Source organism: Syngnathoides biaculeatus, chromosome 14 (genome assembly GCF_019802595.1).
Source record: "Syngnathoides biaculeatus isolate LvHL_M chromosome 14, ASM1980259v1, whole genome shotgun sequence".
NCBI classification, from domain to species: domain Eukaryota; kingdom Metazoa; phylum Chordata; class Actinopteri; order Syngnathiformes; family Syngnathidae; genus Syngnathoides; species Syngnathoides biaculeatus.
The window spans coordinates 7,808,094-7,835,785 of NC_084653.1; the positions used below are offsets into that span (position 1 = coordinate 7,808,094).

The following is a 27,692-nucleotide window of genomic DNA, read 5'->3' on the forward strand; positions in this document are numbered from 1 at the left end:
TACTACCATAACTACACTGGTATTGTAGACTGATTGTATACTTTGGAAATTTTGAATCTAAAGGCCTCTGTACATGCCTGTGCTCATGCGGCCGACAATGCGTGGCCCACACTAGGCCCCCCGCTTAGTGCTGCAGAGCTCATCGCTCATGATTGGCCCGTTTAGTCAAATGCTGTGATGACGTACTCACCGTTCCTCATGGCTCCACATCACGCCTACGCCGCCGCCTTCTTGATCGATTTTGCAGCATTATTAAATGTATCATCTGGTCAACTAGGTTCACTTGTTCTAGCGGACACGGTTCCACGGTCACCATTCTTGTTGCTTTCCTCCTTGTTAAGGAAAGGAACGTGAAAAACAGCTACTGGAAATGACTAAAATGTGCTCAGGAAACGCCACCTTGTGGTGTCCAAACCAATGCCAGCTGTCACCCCACCTCTGACTTGGAAGAGAACTGCAGCATATTTTCTAACTGCAGCATGAGTTGCTCTCAAGGATAACGGGAAACTGCACAGTGCGGTCGCTGCGTGCATGAGTATAAAGAAGCCTTAGGTATTTACAGTACGCAGTACTGGTACGAGTGACATTAAAAGTAGTAGTAGTCTTACCGGTAGTAGTAGTCACAGTCATAACAGCAGTCGTAATGCTACTAGTAGTAGTTGTACACCACCTATGCATTCGCTTTGATCACCTGTACCGCCTGCCAGCGGGGGTGCCACAGGACGTGCTTCGGCCAGACCCGATATTCAAAGGGACTTCAAGGGTTCGTTTGCAGTTTCTGCTCGGGTTCTCCCCCGCTAGCCCTGGTGGCACAGGTTGGTCACAGCGCCCCCTCTACCTCCATATCTCTCAACCTGTCATTCTTTGCTCCCGAGATTCTCTGGTCATCTTCTTCTACTTCTTCTTCTCTTCGGAGGATGACGAAGCCTCCCACATGTGAGTCTAGTGCTTCTGAAGACCATCCTCAGGCACCTCGAGTGACTCAACAACAACAACAACAACAACAACGACTCACTATTGAGAAGTAGGAATAGTCATGGCAGTAGTAGTAATGATACAAATAATAGTAGGTGAAGTAGTAGAAATTGTAGAACCATTGGTTGTCATGATGGTAGCAGTGGTGGTCATTGTAGTTGTCGCACTAGTGATGGTAGTTGTAATTATGGTTGTAGCAACAGTAGTAATGGTACTAGTAGTCTTGGTTAGAGTGGTTGAAGTACTTCTAATAGTAGCACTTCTTTTTTTCCCTCTGCTATCACCATGACTACCACCATTAATATATATAATTATTGTACATTATTAGCATTATTTTGTATTTATTTGTGTTTTAAATTGTATTTATTGAACTGTTTTTATCACATAATTCCACAGGTCTCAACTGGGTCTGTTAGGTTCTTCCATTGTTCGCTTTCTCAATTGTTACTTTATATTGTACAAAAATTTCTGGAATTTCATTAGTTTTGTGTTTGATGCCACAATTGTTACCGCACTTTGATTTCGGGATATTTTCTGTTTGCCCAATTGCATTGTAAATCTGCTTTTGGTACATTATAGAATGGAAAGAAAGGCCCTTTATTTTCACTATACACGAACAATTGGGATTAAAAGCAGCTCCACAACGTTTAAGTAAAGTATTGAAAAGTCATCCATCCATTTTCTTAGCCGCTTATCCTCACAAGTGTCACAGGAGTGCTGGAGCCTATCCCACATGTCATTGGGCAGGAGGCAGAGTACACTCTGAACTGGTTGCTAGACAATCGTAGGGCACATGAAGACAGACAACAATCGCACTCACAATCACACTTAGAGCAATTTAGAGTTTCCAATTAATGTGACATGTTTTGGGGATGTGGGAGGAAACCGGAGTGCCCAGACAAAAGCCCACACAGGCACAGGGACAACATGCAAACTCCAAACATGCAGGGCCGGGATTGACTTTACAGCTGATACACCGTGCAGCCCGTATAAAAAATCAAATCTGGAAAAAAAAAAAAAAAAAATATATATATATATATATATATAGATATAGAGATTTTTTTTTTTACAAAATAAGATAATGCATGAGGACGATAATGAATAGAATTATGGTACAAGTATAAAGTATGAATAAAGCTATTACCATTGATATCACCATGTCCACTTCTTAATACATAAATCATACACTGGCCAGCATTTTTCTTGTTTTCATGTCCTGGCTCATTTTTCCATCGTGCACCTCCCCCACCATCAATTTATACCCTCCACCCCCACCCAACGCCATCTCTCTCGTGGTCCATCCTGCATGTTGAAATTCCCTAAAGCTTTTCTAATCCTGCCATCAGCTCATCTCTTCCTGTTTGCCCTTCACAGGCTGGCGAAGTCATGAGCAAGAAACCTAGGCTTCTCCTCAGACACCACCCTCACCCCCAGGTGTGCCTTAACATCACTTGTTTTTCAAGTGCCAATCAATCAACGCCACTTTGACTGATGGACACCTAAAAAGACCATGACAAAGTGCACTTCCTGCCTGATGCGATGTTCCATGGGAACCCGCGATGGCGAGTCGTCTCTGCTGATCTTCAGGCTCCATGACCTTATTTGGCCACAGCGCTCACTTGATGTGATGTAAGAACCCCCCCCCACCCCCAATAGTCCTCCGCCACCCAGCCTCATATCCCCCACACCCCCACCCCACCCCCAGCTGCAGGGGGCGGGGGCCAGTGCTTCTCTTGCAGGCCAGGGGCTTTAACCCAGCTGTTTATTCTCTTGCTCGCTCCATCCGCCGAGAAAGAGGAGGAGGAGGCGGCGAGCCAGTCCACAGTGGCAGGAGGCCTGGCAGGAAGCTCAAGCACAGGAGCCTGAACAATAATCTGAAGGAAAAGAACCACAGGAGGAATTCGAAGAAGAAGCAGAACAAGAAGAAGAACAAGGATTAGCACCTGGAGGTTGAGTACTCCACAGTGGAAGGAACCTAACCAGAGAGGAAAGAATGAGTATTTGAAAAAAAAAAGCAGAGCTATAAAAAAAAAAAATAGAAGAGCACAGAGAAGAAGAACAATTAGCAGCAGGAGAACGAGGATCACTCCACATTGGCAGGAGGCCAAGCAAGAAGACCTGAACAAGAACTAGGTGGGCTAGAGGAAGAGGAAGAACTAGAACTAGAAGAAGAACTTGACAAAGAGCAAGAACAAGTCACAGCAGGACAAGTGGGGAGCAGCAGAAGGAGGAGGTCAGGAGGCGCACCAGAGGGGTGCAGGTAGCAGCTCCAGATCCATTCGCCGTCGGGGCAGCAGAAAACAAGCAGGACCCGAGCGAGCGTGGAGGTGGGGAGGGTGCCGCCTCACCACCATGGATTTTAAGGCCAACTTGAAGGGGGTCAAGGCCAAGTCAGAGGATGAGCGCAAGATGACCAGTGGGGCAGCGCAGCAGATGGACTTCCGCGCCGTGCTGGGGAAGAAGGGCAGCGTTGCCAACAAGGCCACTGCTCTGGCCGAGTCTCCCGCCAAGAAGAACACCGCCGCTGCCGTCGCCAATAAGAAGACGAGCTCTGTGGACAAAAACGGAGAGAGTGGCAAGGTAGTCAACAATTTTGTAAAGGTCGGTGGGGAAGGCGACAGCAGGATTCCCCGGTTCACCGAGAAGCTGAGCGACATGACGGTTCTGGACGGACAGCCCCTGAATCTACAATGCCGACTGGACACTGCCTGCAACATCAACGTAAGCTGGACGCTTGATGGGAAAGTCATCAAAGCCTCCAAGTTCATCGTCCTCAAAAGCCAAGGTCAACACACACGCACGCATACAGGAGAGTAGTCTTCACAAACACACACACCACACACTACAATATTCCTCACCTGCAAACACACAGGAGAGTAGCCTTTGCAGGACGTCCCAAATACCGCACACGCCTACAAAAGAATAGTCTTGATACAAACACACACATGGCCAGCAATAATGTCAATCTATCATTAGGGGTTAGCATATTAATTTATTGTTGCTGTTAATAATGTGGAATGGAGAATGAAGAACATTTTACATTTATCCTTGTGGCTGCGTACAATGTCCTAATGTATACAATGCTATGATGTGAACAGTTGGTATGCTAACGAAGAGCAAAATAGCATCCTGAGTACAGAGGACACAAATCCAGGTCTCAAATGTTTACATCAGTAAGAGTGGTTGTGCTAACTTATGTCAAGATAACACCAAAGGAATTCAAAAGTTTAAAACTCTAAACTCCATTTGGGCAAAAAAGAAGGAACTTTGAGACCTTCTTCCAGGGTCATCAGGAAGCAATGGATACCGAGGGGCCCACATGTAATGCATACTACGGTTCTGTATAATATCGGTTCTAACAGCAAGAGCCCATTTAATCAGATGAGGCAACACAGTAGACGGCAGAATGGATGCAGAATTCATACAGCTGATCACCACCACCTCGCCCCCCAACTCCAAGCTAGACAGAAGTGAGAAGAGCGATGAGGAGTGGCAGTAAAACAGGCCAAAACACTGAAGTCTGGGGGATTTGTTCACAAGAGGCACCTTGTATACTCCGTGGGATTTCAGCAGATGTACAAGCATAAAAATAAGTGTTGAGTGGAAATTTCAACATTTCTACTGAGGTAGCAACTGTCATATCCGTTGGTAGGGCATTCGAGAGAACTGGAACCAGAATAGAGAATGCTCCTGAGCCTGCTGATTTCTTTTTTGCTCTCTTGCATATGCAGTAACATACAGTGAGTACAGTTCAATGTTATGTCCTGTGGTCAGGTACTGTATTGAATTACCACTGCTAAAATGTAACAGTAAGATGCGTTAACTTATACGGAAGCGGATTGATACGGCATGTTTTGTGTGTACTTGGCTGTGAATGTTTACCTCAGACAAATTGCTCTCCTGATTAAAATATTTGAGATATGAATTGAAACCAAAATCTGTTGCTTGTCGCATACCTACATGGCACCCCATTCATTTCCCACGGGAATTTAGCCGTAATTTTCGGGAATTTTGTCAGTGTGGTAATACTGAATCCAAAGCATTTGACTTTCATCTTGAAACATTTGTGGTGGTACATTCAATTTCCTTCCCAAAAATAATGACTAAAACTACATTATTAGTTTGGGCAATATCAATATGGTATGCTACAGTATATGATAACAATAATAATATCATCAAAGACACAAAACCTAAATCCACCATGTTGTTTATTTGCTGGCCTTTGGTTGGTTGCTGCCAAAAACAGAACATTTCCATCTTTCCAGAAAAAAAAACATTATAATGGAAGTACCAATGTTGTCACAAAAAAGTTAAATTCTTGGATTGTCTGAAAATAGTTGAGAACAAAATGTTCAGATTCTTTTTGTGTGTTGTCCCAGTAATTTGAGGGTGCTGTTGTTGGCCTGGACTAATTAAACGATTAATCAACAATGAGTTTATGATCAAAAGTATCTATTTTGATCATCAATTCTGTCGCTATTGTTTCATTTAAAATTTTACAAATTTCAGCCTCTCCACAGCAAATATTCTCAGGTTTCGCTACTCTTCCGTGCAAGCAGAATGACTAATTTGTGTTGAATCAAAATAAGACCGTCCAATATTTGGAAAACAATAACAACAACGACAACAAAAAAACATCTTTCCAGATTTGCTGACAGATGTTACGGACCAAACTGATTTATAATCCATTCATCTGTGCACATTTTCTGGACGGTCACTTTGAAATAATGCCTTATTTTGAATAAAGCGATGGATATCACTAGATTAATCAGTCGTTAAAATAATAAATTATTGCACCGGAGTTGCCTTTCTTTTTCTGCGTTGGTAATTTGCAGTTCTTTATATGCTGTGATGATGAAATGACAGGTAACTCCATGCATCCTTGTCAGTTTTTTGTTCTATTTTGCTTCTATGTTGTTGTTTTTCACCCATTTGGTGTTGTAATGATTGCTGGTATGCATTGGCAGCCGCTGAATGCTTGCTTGCGATGTCTCTAAGAACATTTCTTAAAAAGAAAAGTGAAAGTGAAAAGTGTTTATTTCTTTCAAGACGACATTTGAAAACTTTCTTAGGACAATCACAGAGTTGCAATGATTCATTTTGTTGATGTTGCTGTGACATGGCATTTATTCTGCTATTGTTGTCAGGCTGAGCTGCGAGTCGTGCACAGTGATGCTCATTTTATATAGCGCCCACTAGGATTAAGACAGAGACAGCACATAACTGAAACACCATGAGTAACACTCAAATGACAGTCACGACAATTTGTTACTTCATAATTTTCAAGAAAATGTTTTTCAGCAACATTTCATTAAAATAAAATAAAAAAATCACATTTGATAGACAGAGCGGCATTATAAAGTACGACTATTGGTACTCGGTAGAGGCGTGTACTCACATATCGGTACAAGAAAAGGAGTGTCTGAGAAGAGTGCTTTTGGTCCATCCATAATTATTATCATTATTGTTCTCCTCATTATTAGTGATGCTTGTTTTTCTTTGCTGTGTGTGCTTTTGTTGCCTTGGTGTCTGCACGTGTCTCAGATGGTGTGTGCTCGCTGAGCATCGACAAAGCTTTGCCCGAGGACGAAGGCGAGTACAAATGCAAAGTGGAGAACTCGGCGGGCCGGGCCGAATGTTCTTGTTTGGTTCTGGTGGACGGTAAGAACGATCATCGAAAGATAATACAGCGGTGCCGTGATTTTCGAGATGATGGAAACAGACGGCCATTTCTTTCCTATTATTGATAAAATTACATGAAAATGACCAATATTGACTATCTATATGGTATTGCTCCATTGCTTGTATTCAAATATCTGTTGCTTAATGGCCAGCATCAATGCTAGGATTGTGAGCCTATCTATGGAGTTTTGCATTGTGTGTCAGAATTAAGCTCTTGGACTTTCGTCAGGCAATGTGTAATTCTCTTCAATTTATGTTTCAAATTCAACAGCTTGAAGCCATTTTTTTAAAATATTGTTTGCCATTTGGCAAATTGCTGGTTGTCTGTGAAGTTCACGATAGTGTTCATAAGTCAAATGTATGCTCTTAACTCAAGACAACAACAACTTTGGCTGAGTGATGACTCGAATCTTGAAAAACTTGTAAGTCGGTCACTAGAAAGTCTCGGTACCACTGGAATAAAAATCTGCTAACCTGTTGTGTATACGTTGAAGTACTTGATGGCCTTTGTGCTTGCAGATCCTCCAGAAAAATCTGTGGCTGACAAGAATTCCAAGAAGAAGACAGCAGCCACCTCAGAGAGTAAGTAAACTAAATAACAATAATGATAGCAATAATAATCATAGTAATGGGATTATTTACAAGAACAATATTTAATATGGGTAATGATTAATAAAACAACTAGACCAAAAACAAGATAATAAAGAAGCAGCAGCCGGGCTCCATGTCCCAATATGGACATGCAGGCTGAGATCGCTGCTTCCTTACACACACACACACACACACACACACACACACGCACGCACACACAAACCTGTCTTTTCATGCTCTATGTCTGTTAGGACAGCTAGTGGAAAGATAGAGCAAGTACAAATATAGGTCCAGATTGTCCATCCATCCATTCGTCCATCTTCCATGCTGCTTACCCTCAGTAGGGTGCTGGATGCTGGAGGCTTTCCCAGCCGACTTTGGGCAAGAGGCGGGGTACACCGTGAGCTGGTCGCCAGCCAATCACAGGGCATGAAAAGAGCAACAACCATGACCACCCACATTTACACTTATTGGCAATTTAGAGTTGTCAATCAACCTACCGTGCATGCTGTGGAATGTGTTTAAGGTTGAGTTAGTTTTTATTTTGTCAAATACATAACAGTTGTGTTCAAATTTTAAGTGGAGTACTATAGAGTTGCAGATTTTAAAAAAATATTGGCGTTTGATTGAACTTATTGTGTTGACCATATTGAAATTGAATTATTATTTAAGGACATTTGAATTTTCTCATATTCAAGCAAGGTGTAAATGCTTGGAATTGTGTATAATGTAGAGGCTAACAATAAATACAGGTATAGTTTTAGGAGTAAAACGTTTACCTGAACTCTTGGACCTGTGATGTTACCGTATTTTCATGTTGTGGTTATGTAAATTTTGCTTGCTGTAATACTTGCTGTAAAATGTTTGAGAACCACTGCATTAATTGAATGAGTGATTTTGATTACATCTATGTCACCATCTTATTATAGTAAAGTATTGCTGTGTAGTTAGCATTATCTAATTATAGATCCTTACATTAGTCACCTGGAATATCATAATATAATTGTGACGATTACTGCATTATTTGCAGCAATGACATCAGTCAATGTGCATTGTGGGATTACTGTGATGTAAACCAGGGCTGAGTTCATAAAGGGAAAAATGTGTGTAGACAACACATCAATAAAATAAAACTGTGTAGAAAATATGCACCTTCCATATGCAGCACCTTCACGTTTCCCTTTAAGGGGTTAATTATCTTTCTTTTTCCAGACATTTTCCAGAAAAAACGGTTGTCGTCGCAGTGTCAAAGCGAGAGAAATTTTTCTGATTTTGGGCCTGATGAAATGGTTGTTTCGTCCTGTCATCCTCAATCACAAAACTGCCTCATGGCCAGGAGGCTGGTTTTTGTGTATAAATCATTGCACGATTTTTTATCCAGGTTTGACAGCAATGGTGCTAAACTTTTAACCAGTTATGGTGGGTGACTGGTTAGGACATCTGCCTCACAATTCTGAGGACTGGAGTTCAAATCCTGACCTTGCTTGTGGGGAAATTTGTATGTTTTCCCCATGCCTGTGTGGATTTTCTCTAGGTACTCTGTTTTCCTCCCACATCCCAAAAACTCACAAAAACAATGCTGTGATTGGCTGGGCGACCAGTTCCAGGTAAACCTGCCTCTCACCTGAAGAAAGCTTGGTTGGGCTGCTATGGGATAAGCATTAAAATCTCAGCTCAGGAAACCTCACTAATAGACTTTAAGTCCAAACTCAGAAGAAGCTTGACAAACGAGATGTAATCAACTTCACACACGCCCTTTCATTCACATACAGTACCTGCTGAAAGACACACCTTTTCTATTTTATGCTTATTGAACTAAAATGTTTCTTCTTGCATACCTTAAACCCGTCTAATTTTGTCTTTTGACTGCATTTTTATCAACAAATTTTTGATCTTATAGGATCTTATATATAAACATACAAAATAATGTAAAAAAAAAAGTTGATCTCACAGTACAATCTCTGTGATACTGCGTACATCAATACAGTATATTGTTTCTGTCATTGCCTCTGCAAATAAACTGATTAATAAATTAAACAAATTTTTTTGAGATTTTTCAATATGGTGGCACAATGGCGCAGCTGGATAGCGTTGCCCTCACAGTTCTGAGGACCTGGGTTCCATCCCAACCCTCCCTGTGTGGAGTTTGCATGTTCTCCCCGTGCCTGCATGGGTTTTTTGCGGGCACTCCGGTTTCCTCGCACATCCCAAAAACACGCAACATTAATTGGACATTGTAAATTGCCCTGAGGTGTGATTGTGGCTGTTTGTCTCTATGTGCCCTGCGATTGGTTGGCAACCAGTTCAGGGTGAACCCTGTCTCCTGCCCGTTGACAGCTGGGATAGGCTCAAGCAATCCCACAACCCTTGTGAGGATAAGCGGGTAAGAAAATGGATGGGTGGATGAATTATGCAATGTTCAGCATCTTTAAAAAAAAAAATCATACAAGAGGTACAGTATTCATTTTTGCAAAATTGCAGAGCAAATGTGGCACAAACTGATTTTGCACCAGAAACCATCATATTTTGGTCTTCACAATATCAGCCATCAAATAGCAGTCAATTTCAGTCGTTATAGTTGTAAGCCGTAATTTAAATGGTCATCAGTGTGCCCTCCAGTGGAAAAAATGAGCAGCAGTTATTTTTAGTGAAAAATGTTCTTGATCCCGACGGGCAGAATTGGAGCCCCAAGTTGAGGCCTGCAGGCCGTATTTTAGACCCCGCTGAACCTCTCGTAGAAGGCGAGTGGAAAGCTTCGCACCTCAGGATGGCCAAATATGTGCATGGGCATTTTGTGGCAGGGGCAGACTTGCGCCAAGTCACACGATCAATTGTGTTTGTTTTGTCAGGTGAAGCTCGAATAAAGAAGCCCACTGCCAAGACACCTCCTAAACAAGGTGACACACACAGACGCACGCGCACACAACATTGGTGCTTATTGATGTATATGTGTGTGTGTTTGTGTGTATGCGCAGCGCTGCCTCCTCACATCATTCAGTTCCCAGAAGATATGAAGATTCTGGCTGGGGAGAAGGTGGAGATCCTCTGCAAGTTCAGTGGAGCGCCACCAATCAGCTGCGCTTGGCTCAAGTTCAGGAAACCGGTGAGTATACACGTGCACATTCGTGACAGGGCACATTTTGAACCTGCACGTTTGTGTGCAGATCCAAGAGGGCATGGCAGGGACGACCATCAGCAGCACAGACAGCAGCAGCCTGTTGACCATCTCCAGTGGACAGCAGGAGCACTGCGGATGCTACACCATTGAACTGAGAAATCAATATGGCCTCCGGCAGGCTGCACTCAATCTTACCATCGTGGGTGAGGAATTTGTGTGTTAGCATCAATATATGAATGAGCATGTTAGCATTCACCCAATGTCATTCAAATAAGGATTTTAAGGAATCATATTTTACCATTAGAGTTTTAGTATTGGCATGAACATTAGGATGAAACTTAGTCTTTGTTTTTGCATAAGTAAGAAAATAAATGAGGATTTTTGTTTGTATTAGTATGTTGGCATTTTTGCACTAACCTTGTCCCATTAGCTAATGCTCCATTAGCATTAACATTGCAGCTCGAGTTAGCATTATCATGAACCTGGGGGTAAGGTTAGCATTAGCAGGTGAGCATTTTAGTATATGAGCATTTTTTGCATTAACCTTAACACACTTAACACACACTGATATTTCATTATTTTAGGTTTGAGTTAGCATTAGCATGAATATTACCTGAAAATTAGCATGAGCATTAACACATTAGCATGATCTTGAATATTAGCATTAACATTAACCCATTATTACTAACAGGTTAGCATTTTAATATTAATGGTTGCCAATTAGTTAGCACATCTACCTTACAGTTCTGATGACCCGTGTTCAAACCCTCCCTTGCCTGTGTGGAATTTGCATGTTCTGCCCATGCCTGCGTGGGTTTGCTCCGGGCACTCCTGTTTCTTTCCACATCCCCAAAAATAGATGCATGGTAAGTTAATTGACAAATTTAAATTACCCATTGGTGCAAAAGAGCGTACGAATTGATGTCTGTAGAGTATATACAGTATGTGACCAATGATTAGCTGGCGTCCAGTTTAGAATGTGCACCGACTCTTGCCCAAAACCAGCAAGGATAGACCACACCCACGGCCCTAGTGAAGTATAGAGTATTCTAAGATGTCGGCATTTTCACATTTTAGCATTAACTCATTAGTTCATGAGAAAAGCCAGGACGGCGGTCCTCTTGTTTCAATACTCGGCATGATGGGGAACGGCCATGTTTTAACCATTACATTCAAACAAGTTTTTGTTGTGTTTAAACTTTACAAAAAAATATATATTTTAGCAGCATCGTTAAATATACCACAGGCTTCACAGCGCTGGACTAAAGTAGTAGCTTGTCTCCCGGAAAATATAGTACGATGATTTGGAAATCATGTTCGACCTATATCCAATTGAAGACAAAAACATTCATGAAATTCAGTTCACAAAAACACGAGACTAATGGCAAGATCTAAACAACGTGAAACAAGAGGAAAACTAAGAAACATGACAAGACGTGGTCAAACTAAAACGGCACAGACTCGCTGCGACAAGGATAGCGCTAGAACTCGAGTTACGCACAGTTGTGGAGAATCCAACATGGTGTAAATTCAACGCAACGAACTGGCAAATTTCAGTGACAAACCTCCAACTTAAATGCCTGGTCTAATGACCGTAACATGAACAACATCTGTGTGACGGCTATCAGAGGTGGTCCCACCCAGAACAGAGGCCAGGCCATGCCCATGACATTTAACATTCAATCTGATACTTTGTTTTTTGCAAATAATCATGAACTTGGAATTTTATAGCTGCAACACATTCCAGAAAAGCTAGTACAGGGCCATTTTTACCAATGTCTTGCATCACCTTTTACAGCATTCAATAAACATTTTCGAACTGAGGACACTAATTGTTGAAGTTTTGTAGATGGATTTCTTTCCCATTCTTGTCTAATGTACAACTTCAGCTCTTCAACAGTCTGGGATCTCCATCATCGTATTTTACACTTCAATATCGCCACACCTTTTCAATGCGAGACAGGTCTGAAATGCAGGCAGGCCAGTCTAATACCCACACTCTTTTACTTCAAAACCACACTGTTGTAACACGTGCCAAATTGTGGTTTGGTATTGTCTTGCTGAAATAAGCAGGAGCATCCATGAAATAACCTGGACGGCAACATTCGTTTCTCCGAAACATATCTATATAGTTGAGCGTTATTGGTGCCATGACAGATGTGTAAGTTACCCATGCCGTTCCCACTTACACACCCCATACCAGGACAGATGCTGGCTTTCAAACTTTGCATCCATAACGTCTTTGGCCAGGAGGACACGCCGTCCACAATTTCCAAAAACAATTTGAAATGTGGACTTGTCACTCCACAGAGCACTTTCCCACTTTTCATCGGTCCATCTTCGATGAAGCTTGGGCCCAGAGAAGCCGGGGGTGTTTTTGAGTGTTGTTGATAAATGGCTTTTTCTTTTCATAGTAGAGTTTTAAGGTGTACTTATGAATGTAATGCCAAACTGCATTTACAATACTGACAATGTTTTTTCTGACGTGTTCTTGAGCCCTTGTGGTGATATCCTTTACACAATGATGTTGGTTTTTGATGCAGTTCCACCTGAGCGATCGAAGGTCACGGGCATTCAGTGTTGGTTTTCAGCTTTGCCACTTACATGCAGTGATTTCTCCAGATTCTCCGAAACTTTTGATATTATGGACTGTAGATGATGCAATCCATAAATTCCTTGCAATTATACGTTGATAAACTGTTTGACTAATGATTACTTGCCAACAAACAAAGTTCAGCAGATTGAACATTAAATATCTTGTCTTTGTAGTGCATCAATCAAATTAAGCATTGGTCGAACATGATTTCCAAATCAATGTATTCGGTTTTTATTTGTTTGACAATGTCCCAACTTCATTGGAATTAGGTTTGTAGATGGGGCTACTTGTGTCGTCCGCGAACAGTTCAGTCAAATGGACAGATCTTTTGAGCAGACGTGGTAAATGAAATCACTTCACTCCAATTAACTGATTCACTCCTTTCTCAGTTGATTGGAGCTCAGCTGTGGTTATTTGCCACAAAAGAAACTCCCCCTCAATTAGAGAGTCTTGCAGGGTGACATAGGTGGTTGAATGTGGAGGGGCCTCCGATGATCCGGCTTTGTGGGTAATGGCCAACTGCCAAAAAATATTATATATTAAACTATCTGTCTATGGTGCAAAAAATATTGTATACAAATGTACAGTCCGCTTGGTTGGGGTGTGGGGGGGAGCATCAACCAAAAACCACTAGTACCCGTTACAGAACTAGACAGATCAAATTTGTTATATGCACTCCTGGCTATATCCATGTTTGTCTTTGTCCATGTCACTGTCTCTGCCCATGTCCATATTTTCTGTTCCTGGACCATGTTCATATTTGAGCGTTACCGGTTGCTTGTTGAGCGTTTTGACCATTCACTGGTGTCACGTCTCTGATTACTGTCGCTGTGTGTGCTAAGGTAGTCTGGTCTGTGTGGCTTGACCAGTCTTTGTTTGGGGAAACATGAAGGGAGTGCGTATGGCCCTTCATAAGCCTTTTATGGCAGCAGAGGAACGACTGCTCACATTTGCTGTCAGCTCTCCCCTAAGGTGTCTGTTTCCTGGGCATGAGACAAATTTTCCAAACATTTTCCAAAATAACCTTGTACAGCTCAAATTTGTCCAAATAGGGCGACTCGTCCTTAACATCTTCAGTGTGTGGTGACTCATTGGGAAGCAAAATTGTACTGCTAGCGGTTTGGTACTTGGTGGCAAAACTTTCCTCCATCCCCAGACAAGCCGGATCCACCCGCAAAGGTTCCAGCCCTGTCAGATGTGAGACGTTCCAGTCTGACGCTCTCCTGGTATGGTCCCACCTACGACGGTGGGAGCGCTGTGCAAACCTATCACCTGGAGATTTACAACTCTGTCGACCAGAAGTGGACGCCGCTCGTGTCCTGCAACAGCACGTCATACAACGTCCAAGTGCGTCTTTCTACGTCTTTGACCATGTGTGCGTCTATACCTGTTTATGACCATGACTTTGTCTATGACCATTTCGCTGACCATACATATACATCTTTGATCATATTCATGAACATGTCAGCGTCTCTGTCCATGTTCATGTCTATGACCCAAGGAGATGACGATGTCTATTTCTCTAACCATGTCAGGGTCTCTGACCATTATCATACCCATGAATGTGTTCGTGATTGTCTTGATTTATGTCCCTGGGCTTGTAAATTTCCATGATCAAGCCCCTTTTCCACGGCGGGAACCTTTTCAGGTCCTTTGCAATTTACCCTATCATTTTGAAAACGCAACCCCCTGAGTTTCCACCAAAAACTACCAGGGTAAAAATGTTTCTCAGCATCTAATTTAGTTCCTCTTCACCACTATGTTATTTGTAGAACACCCTGAAAATTTTTTGAGGGGCTGTCTGTGCTGACGAACACTTATTGGTCGAACACGGTTCAAATATCCAGAATTTGGTATGGTGGAAAAACAAATCACATTGTAAAAGTGTACCAAATATCGTCTCCAGTACCAAACCTATGTACAATGGTAGTTCTACTTATGAAATTAATCAGTTCCAGAAGTAATTTCACCATGTGAATTTTACATAAGTAGAAGCGCATTTTACATGTAAATAGCATAATCTGTTCCAATAAAAAATGATTATGTTCATTTACCTTTGGCGTTGGGCAACTATGCGAATGGTGCATGACAAGCAAAAGGCATCATGGGGGACAGAGGGGTAGGCAAACTTTGACAGACGAGAGAAAACATTCGTACAAACATCGGCACACACAAAACTTAATTCCATTAAAGTTTCTTGGGACCCATGGTGAAGAAAGATTAATAAACTTGAAAAAAACAGAAACAAAAAAGTTGTACTGTCCAATGTGTATTAGCTTGTGACAGTGTGTGAAAGCGCTAGCATGATTCGGTCACAATCGAGTATCCAAGGGAATCAAAGTGCATCATGGGTAAAGACTGACATCCCTCCTAGCCAATGGAATGCTAGGAACATGCTACGGCCATAGTCAAAGGGAGAGCAGCGCTATCGCGCCACACAAACAAAGATACAGGACGTTTACGTCCGGTGGAATTTGGGGGCTGTGAATCCAGTGCCTATTTTTTCCTTTCGTATCCTGAATTTTCCTTTGTAACAAGAGACAATATTTTTCCGAGGAGGCATTTTGTCACCTGAATTTTTCGTTAGTAGAGACGTTTGTAAGTAGGGGGATCAGTTTTTTTTTAATATACCTATTCTTTTCAACATACAGTATATCACGTCATATAAATGAATATGTATCCGGACAAAATACATGAGAACGAGCCCAAAATTAAATAAAAATATTTCATGCAGATGTTGTCAATAGCATAATAAGAATGCTATTTTGCTGAACTAAAAACCCAATTCCAATGAAGTTGGGCCATTGTGTTAAATAAAAACAATAGAATCCTTTGCAAATTAAGTTCAACTTGTATTTACTGTAATTGAATACACTACAAAGCAATATGCTTAATGTTCAGGGTGATAAACGCTATTGTTTTTAGCAAAAAAATCATTAACTTTGAATTTTATGGCTGCAACACATTCCAAAAAAGCTGGGACAGGTGACAAAAAAAAAATAATTGAGGAATGCTCATCAAACACCTGTTTTTTAACATCCCACAGGAAAACAGGCAAATTGGAAAATGGTGGGTCCATGATTGGGTATAAAAGGAGCTTCCCTGAATTGCGCTGTCATTTACAAGCAAAAATGGAATAAGGTTCACTACCATATGAACAGGTTTGTGAGAAAATAGTCGAACAGCTCAAGGACAATGTTACTCAATGTACAACTGGAAGAAATTTAGGGAATTCATCATCTATGATCCATAATATCATCAGGAAGCAGTAAGGCCAAAAACCAACATTGAATGCCAGTGACCTTTGACCACTGAGTGAGCACGGAACCATATCTGATATCAATGTGTAAAGCAGGGGTCGGGAACCTTTTCGACTGAGAGAGCTATAACGGCCAAATATATTAAATTGTAATTTCAAAAGAGCCACACAGTATGTTAAAAACTAAGTACAAGTGTATTTGTGCATTTATGCAAGACAAACACTTTTAGAGTACAATAAGTCTCTGAATTATTGTAAATAACATTGTTACGCTGTTGCTCACGAATGATGACAAAAGAACTTCTAACCATTAATGCGACTTCAGGTGCTGCCTGGTTTTGCTGATGGCTTTGGAGTTCATACATGGTCAGATTAAGATTCACGCATGCGTTGAGACTTTCATCAGTTCAGCGTGAACGTAATCCAATTTGATTTGCCATCATGCTGGTACGATGGTGAACGGTTCTTGCTGACAAAGGCATGTCTTTTATTCGTTTCATTATCTTGTCTTTATGCAAAGTTGGCAAAATGCTTATTGGCAATGTCGAGTACGAATGCTTTGGCATACAGTGCAGTCTTCATGCCCCATGTGCAGAAAAACACCCCCATAGCATGATGCCACCCCCCCCCCATGCTTCACAGTAGGGATGGTGTTCTTGGGATGGAACTCATCATTCGTCTTCCTCCAAACACAGTTAGTGGAATTATGACCAAAAAGTTCCATTTTGGTCTCATCTGACCACAAAACCTTCCCCATGACTCCTCTGTATCATCCAAATGGTCATTGGCAAACTTAAGATGGGCCTGAAGATGTGCTGGTATAAGCAGGGGAACCTTCCGTGCCATCCACGATTTCAAACCATGATGTCTTGGTGTACCAACAGTCACCTTGGAAACGGTGGTCCCAGCTCTTTTCAGGTCATTGACCAAGTCATGTCGTTTTGTCCTGGGCCAATTCCTCACCCTTCTAAGGATCATTGAGAGCCCACGAGGTGATATCTTGCATGGGGCTCCACTCCGATTGAGATTGCCCGTCATGTTTAGCTTCTTCCATTTTCTAATGATTGCTCAAACAGTGGACCTTTTTTCACCAAGCTGCTTGGCAATTTCTCCGTAGCCCTTTCCAGCCATGTGGAGTTGTACAATTTTGTCTCTGGTGTCTTTGGACAGCTCTTAAGTCTGGGCCATGTTACGAGTTTGAGTCTTACTGATTGTATGGGGTGGGCAGGAGTCTTTATACCGCTAACCACCTCACACGGGTGCATCTGATTATTGATAATACATGGAGTGGATCTGGACTTTTAAAGGTGGACTAACAGGTCTTTTAGGGTCAGAATTCTAGCTGATAGACAGGTGTTCAAATATTTATTTGCAGCTGTATCACACAAATAAATCATTAAAAACATCATCCATTGTGATTTCTGGATTTTTCTTTTTAGATTATCTCTCTCACAGTGGACATGAACCTCCGATGAAGATTTCAGACCCCTCCATGATTTCTGAGTGGGAGTGCTCAAATACTTATTTTATTCACTGTATCAACAACTCCCAGAAATGCCGCTGGGCCCAAGCTCTTTTAAAATGGACTGACGCAAAGTGGAAAAATGTTTTGTGGTCTGACGAGTCCACATTTCAAATTGTTTTGGGAACTGGTGGATTACCTTTGGGCGAAAGAGGAAAAGAATGAGCCGAACTGTTATGGACGCAAAGAGTGATAGTTTAGGCCTGGGTTAGTGCCAATGGCATGGGTAACTTACACACCTATGGAGGCACCATTAATGCTGAAAGATGACAGCTGGGATAGGCACCAACACTCCCGCGCCCCTTGTGAGGATAGCTGGCTCAGAAAAGGGATGGATGGGTGGGTGGATCCTTAAATGGGGGCCATCTGATTCACACCTGTTTTTCACAAAATTGATGACCTCACTGATTGAATGCCATCCAGATTTTTTTCTTAACGGACCCCTTTGACCAAATTACCGGTACCTGGGTTCAATCCCGGCCCCGGCTGTGTGGAGTTTGCATGTTGTGCCCGTGCCTGCATGGGTTTTCTCCAGGCATTCCGGTTTCCTCCCACATCCCGATGACATGCAACATGAATTGGACACTCAAAATTGCCCCTTGGTGTGATTGTGAGTGTGACTGTTGCCTGTGTCCATGTGCCCTGCGATTGGCTGGCAACCAGTTCAGGGTGTACCCCGCCTCCTGCCCGTTGACAACTGGGATAGGCTCCAGCCCTCCCGCAACACTTGTGAGGATAAGCGGCTAAGAAAACGGATAGATAAATTAGAGGCATCCGATGAGGCTGAAGAGGGATGAGTTTTCAAAAGACCATTTAAATAATAAAAAATAGTGTCAGGAAATGCAGTTATAATACTATGAAAAGATTTTTTTTCCCTCCTAACTTCTTTCTACACTTTCAAGTAACATCGTATTTCTAATCCATAGGGTTCAGTATGACATCTGTCCATCTTTTGCACCTATAACAACTTCATCTCCTCTATGAAAGCTGTCCAGAAGGTTTAGGATATGCCTTCATAGCAATTCTTCCAGAAGCGCAAATATGAGGTCACACACTAGTGATGTTGGATGAGTAGTCCTGGCTCTTAATCTCCGTTCAAATTCATCTCAAAGGTGTTCTATGGGGTTGAGGTCCGGGGTCTGTGCAAGACAGTCATGGTAATCAGTTTTGGTGTGGATGAACATGACTGGCCTACACAGAGTTGAGACTGAGAGCCAGGCCTTCTCATCCAACATCAGTCTATGACCTCACAAATGTGCTTCTGGAAGATTGGTCAAAATTTCCCACAAACACCCTTCAAAGAAATGGTGACGTTGTTTCCGCTTGCAAAGGGTGGACTGACCTCAGATAAAACAAAATGGAGTGCCACTTAAATTCAAGAGTCAAGACGTGAGCGAATACACACAGACACACATTATCTTGCATTATTATTATTCTATACATTTTATTATATACATTATTTTTTCAAGATTATTCAATTTTGCATTAATACATTCTATCAATACATATGAATGTAAAGTAGTTGCACTTTTTATTCCTCTAGTTTTTATTCTCTGCTTTTATTAATGTTTTAGATTTTTGCCTTGGTATCGTTTTATTACTGGTATTGAGGTATTTTTTGGAAGTGGAGCATCAAAGTTTGAATTTTGGTATTGTGATATCATTACCACCTGGGCCACAACGACCCATTTCCAGGAAATCTTGTTATCAGAGTTCCTGATTTTTTTTTAGTGGAAAAGTGTTTTATGTATCTGACTTTATTCATTTAAACGTCTCTGTGACCCTGTCCATTAACATCTCCCCGGTCTCATTACCCTTCTGTCCACCTATAGAACCTTTTTCCAGAGCGCCAATATAAATTTCGGATCCGAGCAGAAAACATCTATGGCATCAGCGAGCCTAGTGCTGAATCCGAGGACGTCACCGTGGGCCTGGTGGACGATGACGGTAAGGACACACCAGCGAACTGCACGTGGAGCATTGTGACAAAACTAGGTGCAATAACTTTTTGTGTTCTTTGTCCATGTCAACAGAGAACCAGGAAGAGGCAGAAGAGGAGGACGATGGTACAGATACTGTAGTCATACTGGTTACATTCACACCAAATGACAAACATGATGCAGATAGCAGACGCCACTTAATGAAACATGTATCATGGAGGAAGCAGAAGAATGTTTTGGATAAAATGGGGAAAATGAAAATGGCCATGCAGGGTTTGCAACTCTGATAAAAGATGGGCATCTAACTTAAATGTAACTAAACTATAAATGCCACAATGACAGGCATACTACGTTGACTAACAGTTTAGCTCACTGATGGCCAAAGATGAACAAAGCTTCCTGTCTGTTATGTATTTAATCAAGACAAAGTCAAACAATATGGAGAATGGTTTGGGACAGCTAAAAACTGTGATTGTGAATGTTCAATATTATGTAGCTACCTACACAACTACAGATAGTAAAAACTGACTAAAGTCCTAATATACTGTATATCATGACAGAGCAATATTATAAGACTCAATTATGACTTACTTAAAACCAAGTAATGACTTGACTTTTGGTTGCAGTTTATGCAGTTACTGTAACACTTGAGACATGTGTGACTTGCGTGACAAGGTTATTTGTTATATCACGTGACTGCTCTGATAGTGGCTTTTGTGTGACAGACTCTGAGAAAGAGCCAGACTACAGGCAGGTAACGGTTCGAACAGATGTGAAGGTGAAGGAGCTGTACGACGTGGAGGAGAGGCTGGGAACGTAAGCCCCTTTAAGCATTTGCACTGATTAGCTGTTTTAGCTTAACCATATGCATGCAGCTATGGTAAGATTGGTCAATGTGTGTGGAAAAGGATTCCTTGCTCTGATATAGAAAATACCTGAAATGTCTCTAAAGACAAAGAAACACGCAGTTTGTTATTAATTTATGCAAAGAGGTCAGATAACCAATAAAGTGACGGTCAGTCTCTTGGTATTAGGCCAAAAGGAGCTTTTAAACAAAGATAATTATACCTCACCACATACTGTATAAATGATCCAGACCAATACACATTTAAAACAATAGCTTGAAATCTGTGCCATTGAGGGAGCAAAAACAATAATCTACAGTAAAGTGGGTGAACCAAATAATCCTCCAAGTATGTCTTTGCTGTTGAAGGCCAAAGAACACAATAGCCATAAATTATACAATTATAGATCTAACATTTTCCATGGTATGAATGTCGGTGTCACAGAGGGAAGTTTGGTCAGGTGTTCAAGCTTGTGGAAAAGGCCACCAAGAAGGTGTGGGCGGGCAAATTCATCAAGGCGTACTCCGCCAAGGACAAAGAAAATGTTCGGCAAGAGATCGGCATCATGAACAGCCTCCACCATCCAAAGCTGGTACAGTGTGTGGACGCCTTCGAGGGAAAGTCGGACATCGTGGTGGTTCTCGAAATGTAGGTTACTTGTATTGGAGTCCTGGCACAAATGGGGACTCCAGTCAGTGCGACTTGGACTTGAGTCGACTTGAGTCACTGTTGATGACTTGTGAATCCAGACATGACTTGACAGACTTGGTTGTTGCTCATTTTATGTTTAAATATAGCCGGAACCTGAATTCAAACCCCCAGTTGTACTGTGAGTCTGCTGTGCTAACCACTTTTTAACAGAGCCGGGGGTCTTCAGGTTATTTGATTTGGAAAAAATGCAGCAGAAGTGAAATGTTGGTGTACATTTTGCCTTCATCGCAATCCGAAACACTTTCCTAAAAGGTTGGCTTTGGTATCATCTTGTGGCATCTTTGGGAATCACACCAAAGCACAAAAATGTGCAGAGAACCACCCAGAGGTGAGTTTTGCAGCAAATAGAATAGCTCCCACCTCCCAAAAAAAAGAGGTTTAACACTGAACCTCAAATCTGTGGGGATTACCTTAGTCTGAAAAATTCTGTTGTCAAATGCTTACATAATTTTAGGGGGCTACGTCATTGAGTGTCCGGTACATTTAATGGACAGAGGCCCACTTAAAATGTGTCAAAACCTTCGGAATGACAATAGACATCTGTGCTTTCGTCACATTTTATTTGAAACTAGACTTTCAAAGTTGACAGGGTGTTATTCATATCTCTCTAGAACCAGAATAAACCTGTATGAATTTCTTCATCTGCACTTCAATACGCCTGAATTTTGGACTTGAGACTTGACTGGACTTGACTTGAAATAACCTGATAATAATAATAATAATAATAATAATAATAATGATAATAACCTAACTTGACCTGGCTTGACCAAGAAAAATCTTGGGAATTGCTTGAGACTTGAAGATTTAAGAGTTGAGATTGACTTGCACGTGAGTAATTTGATCCCATCTCGAGATCACTTAGTCAATATTATTTTGCCTTATTGGTCTTCTGTCTGAAAAAAACAACTACTAGGTATGACTGCTTTAACAAGATGACTCAGGACTTATCATAGGACTTGACTTGACTTCAGATGACCTGCGGATCGACATTCCCATGACAAAATGACTTACTTGAGAGCTGCGTGTGTGATTTACTTCCTGTGCTGGGTAGGATCTCTGGTGGTGAGCTGTTTGAGCGCATCATTGATGAGGACTTTGAGTTGTCAGAGCGCGAGGTGATCAAGTACATGCTGCAGATTGTGGATGGGGTGGGCTTCATCCACAAGCAGGGCATTGTGCACCTGGACCTCAAACCAGAGAACATCATGTGTGTCAACAAGATTGGCAGCAAGATCAAACTCATCGACTTTGGCCTGGCCAGGCGACTAGGTAACTTTAGCGCTTCCTAAACTTTAGGCCAGCTTTGAGTAGACCTTCAAATAATCTCCTAATCGACCGAACCTGTTTTTCATCTCTCATAGAAAATGCTGGAACCCTCAAAGTTTTGTTTGGAACGCCTGAGTTTGTCGCACCCGAAGTCATCAACTATGAGGCCATCAGTTACCCAACCGACATGTGGAGCATCGGTGTCATCTGCTACATTCTGTGAGTAGCGCATATCAGTCACATGGAGAGGATCAGAGTAATATGTTAAATATTGTCAGTATTGCATGTCGGTCATAAGGTGAGAAGTTATCTGCTGCATTCTGTCCATACTGCGTGTCCTGGTAATATCCTATACCGTGATACTTCTACTTACAAATGTCTCTACACGTCTCGAGAAATTCAAGTTATCAAATGCTTCCTTGGAAAAATATTGTCTCGAGTTAAGAAGGAAATTCAGGATACTAAAGGAAAAAATTGGCACTGGATTCCCCAAATTCCACCGAACGTAAACATCCTGTACCTTGGTTTGTGTGGCGGGATAGAGCTGCTCTCCCGTTTGCTATCGCCGTAGCATTTTCCTTGGACGTCACCGCCACGTCAGTTTTTACCCATGCTGCTTTGTGATTCCCTTTTTGACACTCGACTGTCACCGAATAGCACTGTGACACGCTGTAACAAGCTAACGCACATTGGAAAAGTACAACTTTTTCATTTGTGTGTTTTTGGAAGTTCATTCATCTTTCTTCAGCATGGGCCCCAAGAGACTTTAGTGGGATTAATTTGTGTGCGTGCGTAAGTTTGTACGTATGTTTTCTCTCGGCTGTCAAAATTTGCCTCCTCCTCCGTCCCCCATGATGCCTTTTGCTTCCCACTCAGTCTTCTCTTCGCATAGTCGCTCAACGCTGATATATTTTTTTATTACTATTTACATTATGTACTTTGAATGCGTATTTTTGGGGGGCGGAGGTGTTGGGGGCCTTGGAACTGATTACGCTTTTTACATGTAAAATACGCTTCCATTTACGAAAAATTCACGTGACGAAATGACTTCTGGAATGGATTAATTTCATAAGTAGAGGTATTACTGTATATCTAAATAATCTTTTACATATTTTCAGCTGCATGGAACTAAGATTTAATGGAGCCACATGAACTTCAGATTTAACAGACAAAAAAAACTCAGTGTCCGGGTTGGAACTCAAAATGTAGAAAAGTCTGTCAGTTCCAGAACCTGCCAGTGTTTTTTACTGGTGCTTTCAAAGACACAGACTGGTACTTGTACAGTATTTCCAGTTTGTGCCACTGTTGTCATACACACAGAAACTATATTTGTCTTATCTACATGCCTATGTGGCGGCGTTCTGATAAAAGCAATACACAAGCATTAGCTAAGTTTTACTATAGGCACACAGTTTCAAACGTTCGTGTCATATCTACAGTACCTATTCATATCTATGGATTTAAGATGCTAGTTTTTCTGTCAAAGCCTTCACTATGGCATCCAGTCATCAAGCTGAAAAGAAAAGTGCACTAACCTTAGTATTAGTGACATATTGGAGGCATGAAGCTGGAGTTAGGAGTTTCTGTGGCCAGAGTATGTAAGTAATATGGCGTAGAAACAAACAAACTGTGAGATACCTCAGAGTAGGGAAAAACTCCACGCTTTTATTACTAAGTTTGATGTGGACCTGTTCCATAGGTTGAATATGACCTCTATTCTTCCCTGTCAGGCTAAGCGGTCTGTCACCTTTCATGGGCGACAACGATAACGAGACACTGGCCAACGTGACTTCGGCCACGTGGGACTTTGAGGACGAGGCCTTCGATGAGATCTCGGAGGATGCCAAAGACTTCATCACCAGGCTGCTCAAGAAAGATATGAAGTCAGCTTTAAGTCCCACTAAGTGGGATTTTATTGTTGCTCTAGAGCAGGAATTTGAAACTTCTTTCCTTTACAGGCTACATGGTCATTATATTTGCCTTCACACGGTTATAATCCCAAAACCACATAAATGTTTATTGCCCAGGGTCTAATGCAACACCTTAATTTTTAAGATTGATCAGTACTGTGTTGATGCCCCTTTCTCAGCTAATGGCAAAGGCTATGAATACTCGTGTACATTTCTTTCTTCTTTATTTTTGGTAAATGTCTGAAAACCAAAGTGTTGCAAATACCTTTGAAGGCGATGTATGTTCTCTATGGGAACCCTAATATTTTTTATTATATTACATAACGGCCCCTACATTTAATTCTCCTTTTTAATTAGCCTACAGGTAACATTGAGTTAACCTATTTAACTGGCTTTCAACAAAACTCAAGGTAAAACTCTGCAAATTTTCACAGGCTGAATAAAATGACATGAGGGCCTGGTTATGGCTTGAGGGCCTTCGGTTGGATATTTGCGCTCTAGAAACAAGCAGTTAGAAATAGCAGCTGAAAAATATTTTGAAGCACATTCCCCATTAGGATGAAGGGCAAAGTTTATAAAACAGTGGTGAGGCTGACCATGATGTGCGTGTTAGAGACGGTGGCACTGAACAAACAACAGGAAGCAGAACTGGAGGTAGCAGAAATGATGATGTTGAGGTTCTCACTTGGTGTGAACAGGTTGGATAGGATTAGAAATGACCTCCTTAGAGGGACAGCCAAGGTTGGTTGTTTTGGAGGCAAGGTTAGAGAGAGCAGACTTTGGTGGTTTGGACATGTTCAGAGGCGAGAGAGTGAGTATATTGGTAGAAGGATGGTGAGCATGGAGGTGCCAGGCAAAAGAGCAAGAGGAAGACCAAAGAAAGGGTTGATGGATGTTGTGAGAGAGGACATGAGGCCAGTGGGTGTTAGAGAGGAGGATGCATGATCGGCTTGGATGGAAAATTTTGATTTTGAAAATTTCCCATCACTGTTTGGCAATTGTGAAGAAAGGGTTTTGAAGGTTGATCTTATTTTTTACCAATTTCCAGAACTGTAAATAATTAAGTTATTTAAAGTTATTCTTCAATTGCGTTTCTTTTAATCTTTTTTTTTTTTTCAGAATAGGGGAAGGGTATTTTTAAATGGTAGTAATGTGAAACTTAATCAAACTGTCCTTCCTTTAGCAGTTCTACACTGTACAAGTGTGGTCAGGAGGAAGAAAGGAAAGCAGCCTCAGTATTGTTGGCTTTGCAATTGCAGGGCACGTCTGAGCTGCCCCCAGTGTCTGGAGCACACCTGGCTCAAGCAGGACACCAACACCATGAAGGCCAAGAAGTTGTCCAAAGAGAGAATGAAGAAGTACATCCTGAGGAGAAAGTGGCAAAAAACAGGCCATGCTGTGAGAGCCATTGGCAGACTGTCGTCCATGGCCATGATGGCTGGGGTCCACGCCAAGAGGGGCTCACCCACTGAAGGTACCACACTTGTCCATGTCACCACAGGACTCAAAACCAGCATGGAACATACTGCACAGAAACTAAAAACATCACATAAACCTTTTGTAATGAGAGGGGTTGCTGGGGTGGGGTTATTTTCATTTATCACAGGCAATATTTGCAGCAAAGCATTTTTTCCAGTACTGTATAAAGTTTGTTTGTTTTCTTCTATGGGGTAGAAAAACCCCTATAAATGGGCTGTTCAGTCCCTCAATGACTGAGGCTGAAATGATGGGGACTCTGCATCAGTCTGTTGCGGTGAGGATGAACCTGAACCCAAAAGCAAACCTCTTTATTCACACATGCCCTTATGGAGACGAGCTGCAGCCCATGAATAAAGGAACAGATATAAGCGGCTCAAATAAACTACCGCTCTAGATTGGGTGAGAAGGTGAGTCATCCATGAGGGGCTCAGATTAGAGAGGAGCCAGATGGAGGAGCTTGAGGATTTGGTTACGATAGTCTTGCTCATCCTGGGAGAATCACTATTGAGGTGTTCATCAAGTCTAACTATGGGGAAGCTCCAGGGAAGACCCTAGGCAAGCTCAAAAGACTTTGGAATCCCCCTGTGAAGAAGTGATCACAGAGGTTTGGAAAGGGCAAACTTCCCTTCCCTCCTTGCCTTCTCTGCTTAGGCTGCTCCATTGATCTGGCACCAGATAAGTCAAAAAGAGCTTCAAGAATAACAAGATACGTCTTCATTTTAACACCTAGGAACATGGCGACCCCTCCTGGAAGCCGGCACATTATCATAGTGGAGGGGTTTGTGTGTCTCAATGATCCTAAGAGCTAAATTGTTAGGGGCTTCACACCCCTGCTAGGATTACACATGACAAACAGATCCTAGGTGAGGGACAAAATAAAGCGTGCCAAAAGGACCCCAATGATTATAAGTATACATGGATTGAGGTTTTCCTTGCCCAGACGCGGATCATTGGGTCATAGTCAGACTCACCTCCACACACCACTTGGGCTCTGGTACCAGTCCTCCTGAGAGGGGTTGGACTCTGTTCCACACTGGAGTTGCCCACAGTGAGAGGCGCCAACCATGTGTGGGTAAAGTGGGTATTTGTTTCCCCCCAGCTCAGCACCTGTACTTTGTGCCTATGCACCAAACAGCAGTTCAGAATACCCACCTTTTTTGGAGTCCTTAGATGGGTCCTCGAGAGCACTCCTGCTGGGGACTCATCATTCTGCTGGGAGACTTCAGTGCTCACGTGGGCAATGACAGCGAGACCTAGAAGGACGTGATTTAGAGAAACGCCCCCCACACCCCGATTATTACCCAAGCAGTGTTCTGTTACTGGACTTCTGTTTTTATCACGGATTCTCCATAATGAATACAATTTTCAAGCAAAAGGGTGTCCACACATCCACTTGGCACCAGGACACCCTCGGTTGAAATTCGATGTTCGGTGAGGCCATGGAAAAAGACTTCCGGATGGGTTCTAAGAAATTTTGGTCCCCCATTCCGCAATTCAGGAGGGGTAAGCAGTGCACCATCACAACTGTGTATAGTAAGGAGGGGGTGCAACGGATCTCTACTCAGGACATTGTGAGTCAATGGAAAGAATACAGCGTTCCCTTGCCCATTTGCGGTTTACTGTTCACGGCCCCGGATATTAGCAGATTTTGCGCTCCATTTTTTTTGTTTACCATTTTTCACAGTCATAAAGGTCTTAAATTCTCTTCTAAATACACGAGACAAGGTACCACATTATACATGGCGCCTTACAATGTCTCTGACACTGCCTCTCACAAAGAGCTGCTGCTCGGCCATTC

At 42.1% G+C, this 27,692-nt stretch overlaps 1 protein-coding gene across 1 annotated transcript in view; it reads left to right on the forward strand.

Annotated features, from left to right (window-relative positions):
* The first annotated feature begins 2,661 nt into the window (after window positions 1–2,661).
* mylkb (myosin light chain kinase b) overlaps window positions 2,662–27,692 on the forward strand; it is a 34,418-nt gene continuing 9,387 nt past the window's right edge. Inside the window, exons 1-15 of the mRNA XM_061840870.1 lie at window positions 2,662–3,760; window positions 6,520–6,636; window positions 7,177–7,239; window positions 10,098–10,145; window positions 10,224–10,351; window positions 10,413–10,569; window positions 14,119–14,309; window positions 19,576–19,690; window positions 19,777–19,809; window positions 20,409–20,499; window positions 20,973–21,176; window positions 22,291–22,508; window positions 22,601–22,724; window positions 24,236–24,388; window positions 25,675–25,889. Of these exons, the coding sequence (XP_061696854.1) occupies window positions 3,328–3,760; window positions 6,520–6,636; window positions 7,177–7,239; window positions 10,098–10,145; window positions 10,224–10,351; window positions 10,413–10,569; window positions 14,119–14,309; window positions 19,576–19,690; window positions 19,777–19,809; window positions 20,409–20,499; window positions 20,973–21,176; window positions 22,291–22,508; window positions 22,601–22,724; window positions 24,236–24,388; window positions 25,675–25,889 (2,290 nt within the window). The 5' untranslated portion in view covers window positions 2,662–3,327. The remainder of the gene's footprint in view (window positions 3,761–6,519; window positions 6,637–7,176; window positions 7,240–10,097; window positions 10,146–10,223; window positions 10,352–10,412; window positions 10,570–14,118; window positions 14,310–19,575; window positions 19,691–19,776; window positions 19,810–20,408; window positions 20,500–20,972; window positions 21,177–22,290; window positions 22,509–22,600; window positions 22,725–24,235; window positions 24,389–25,674; window positions 25,890–27,692) is intronic.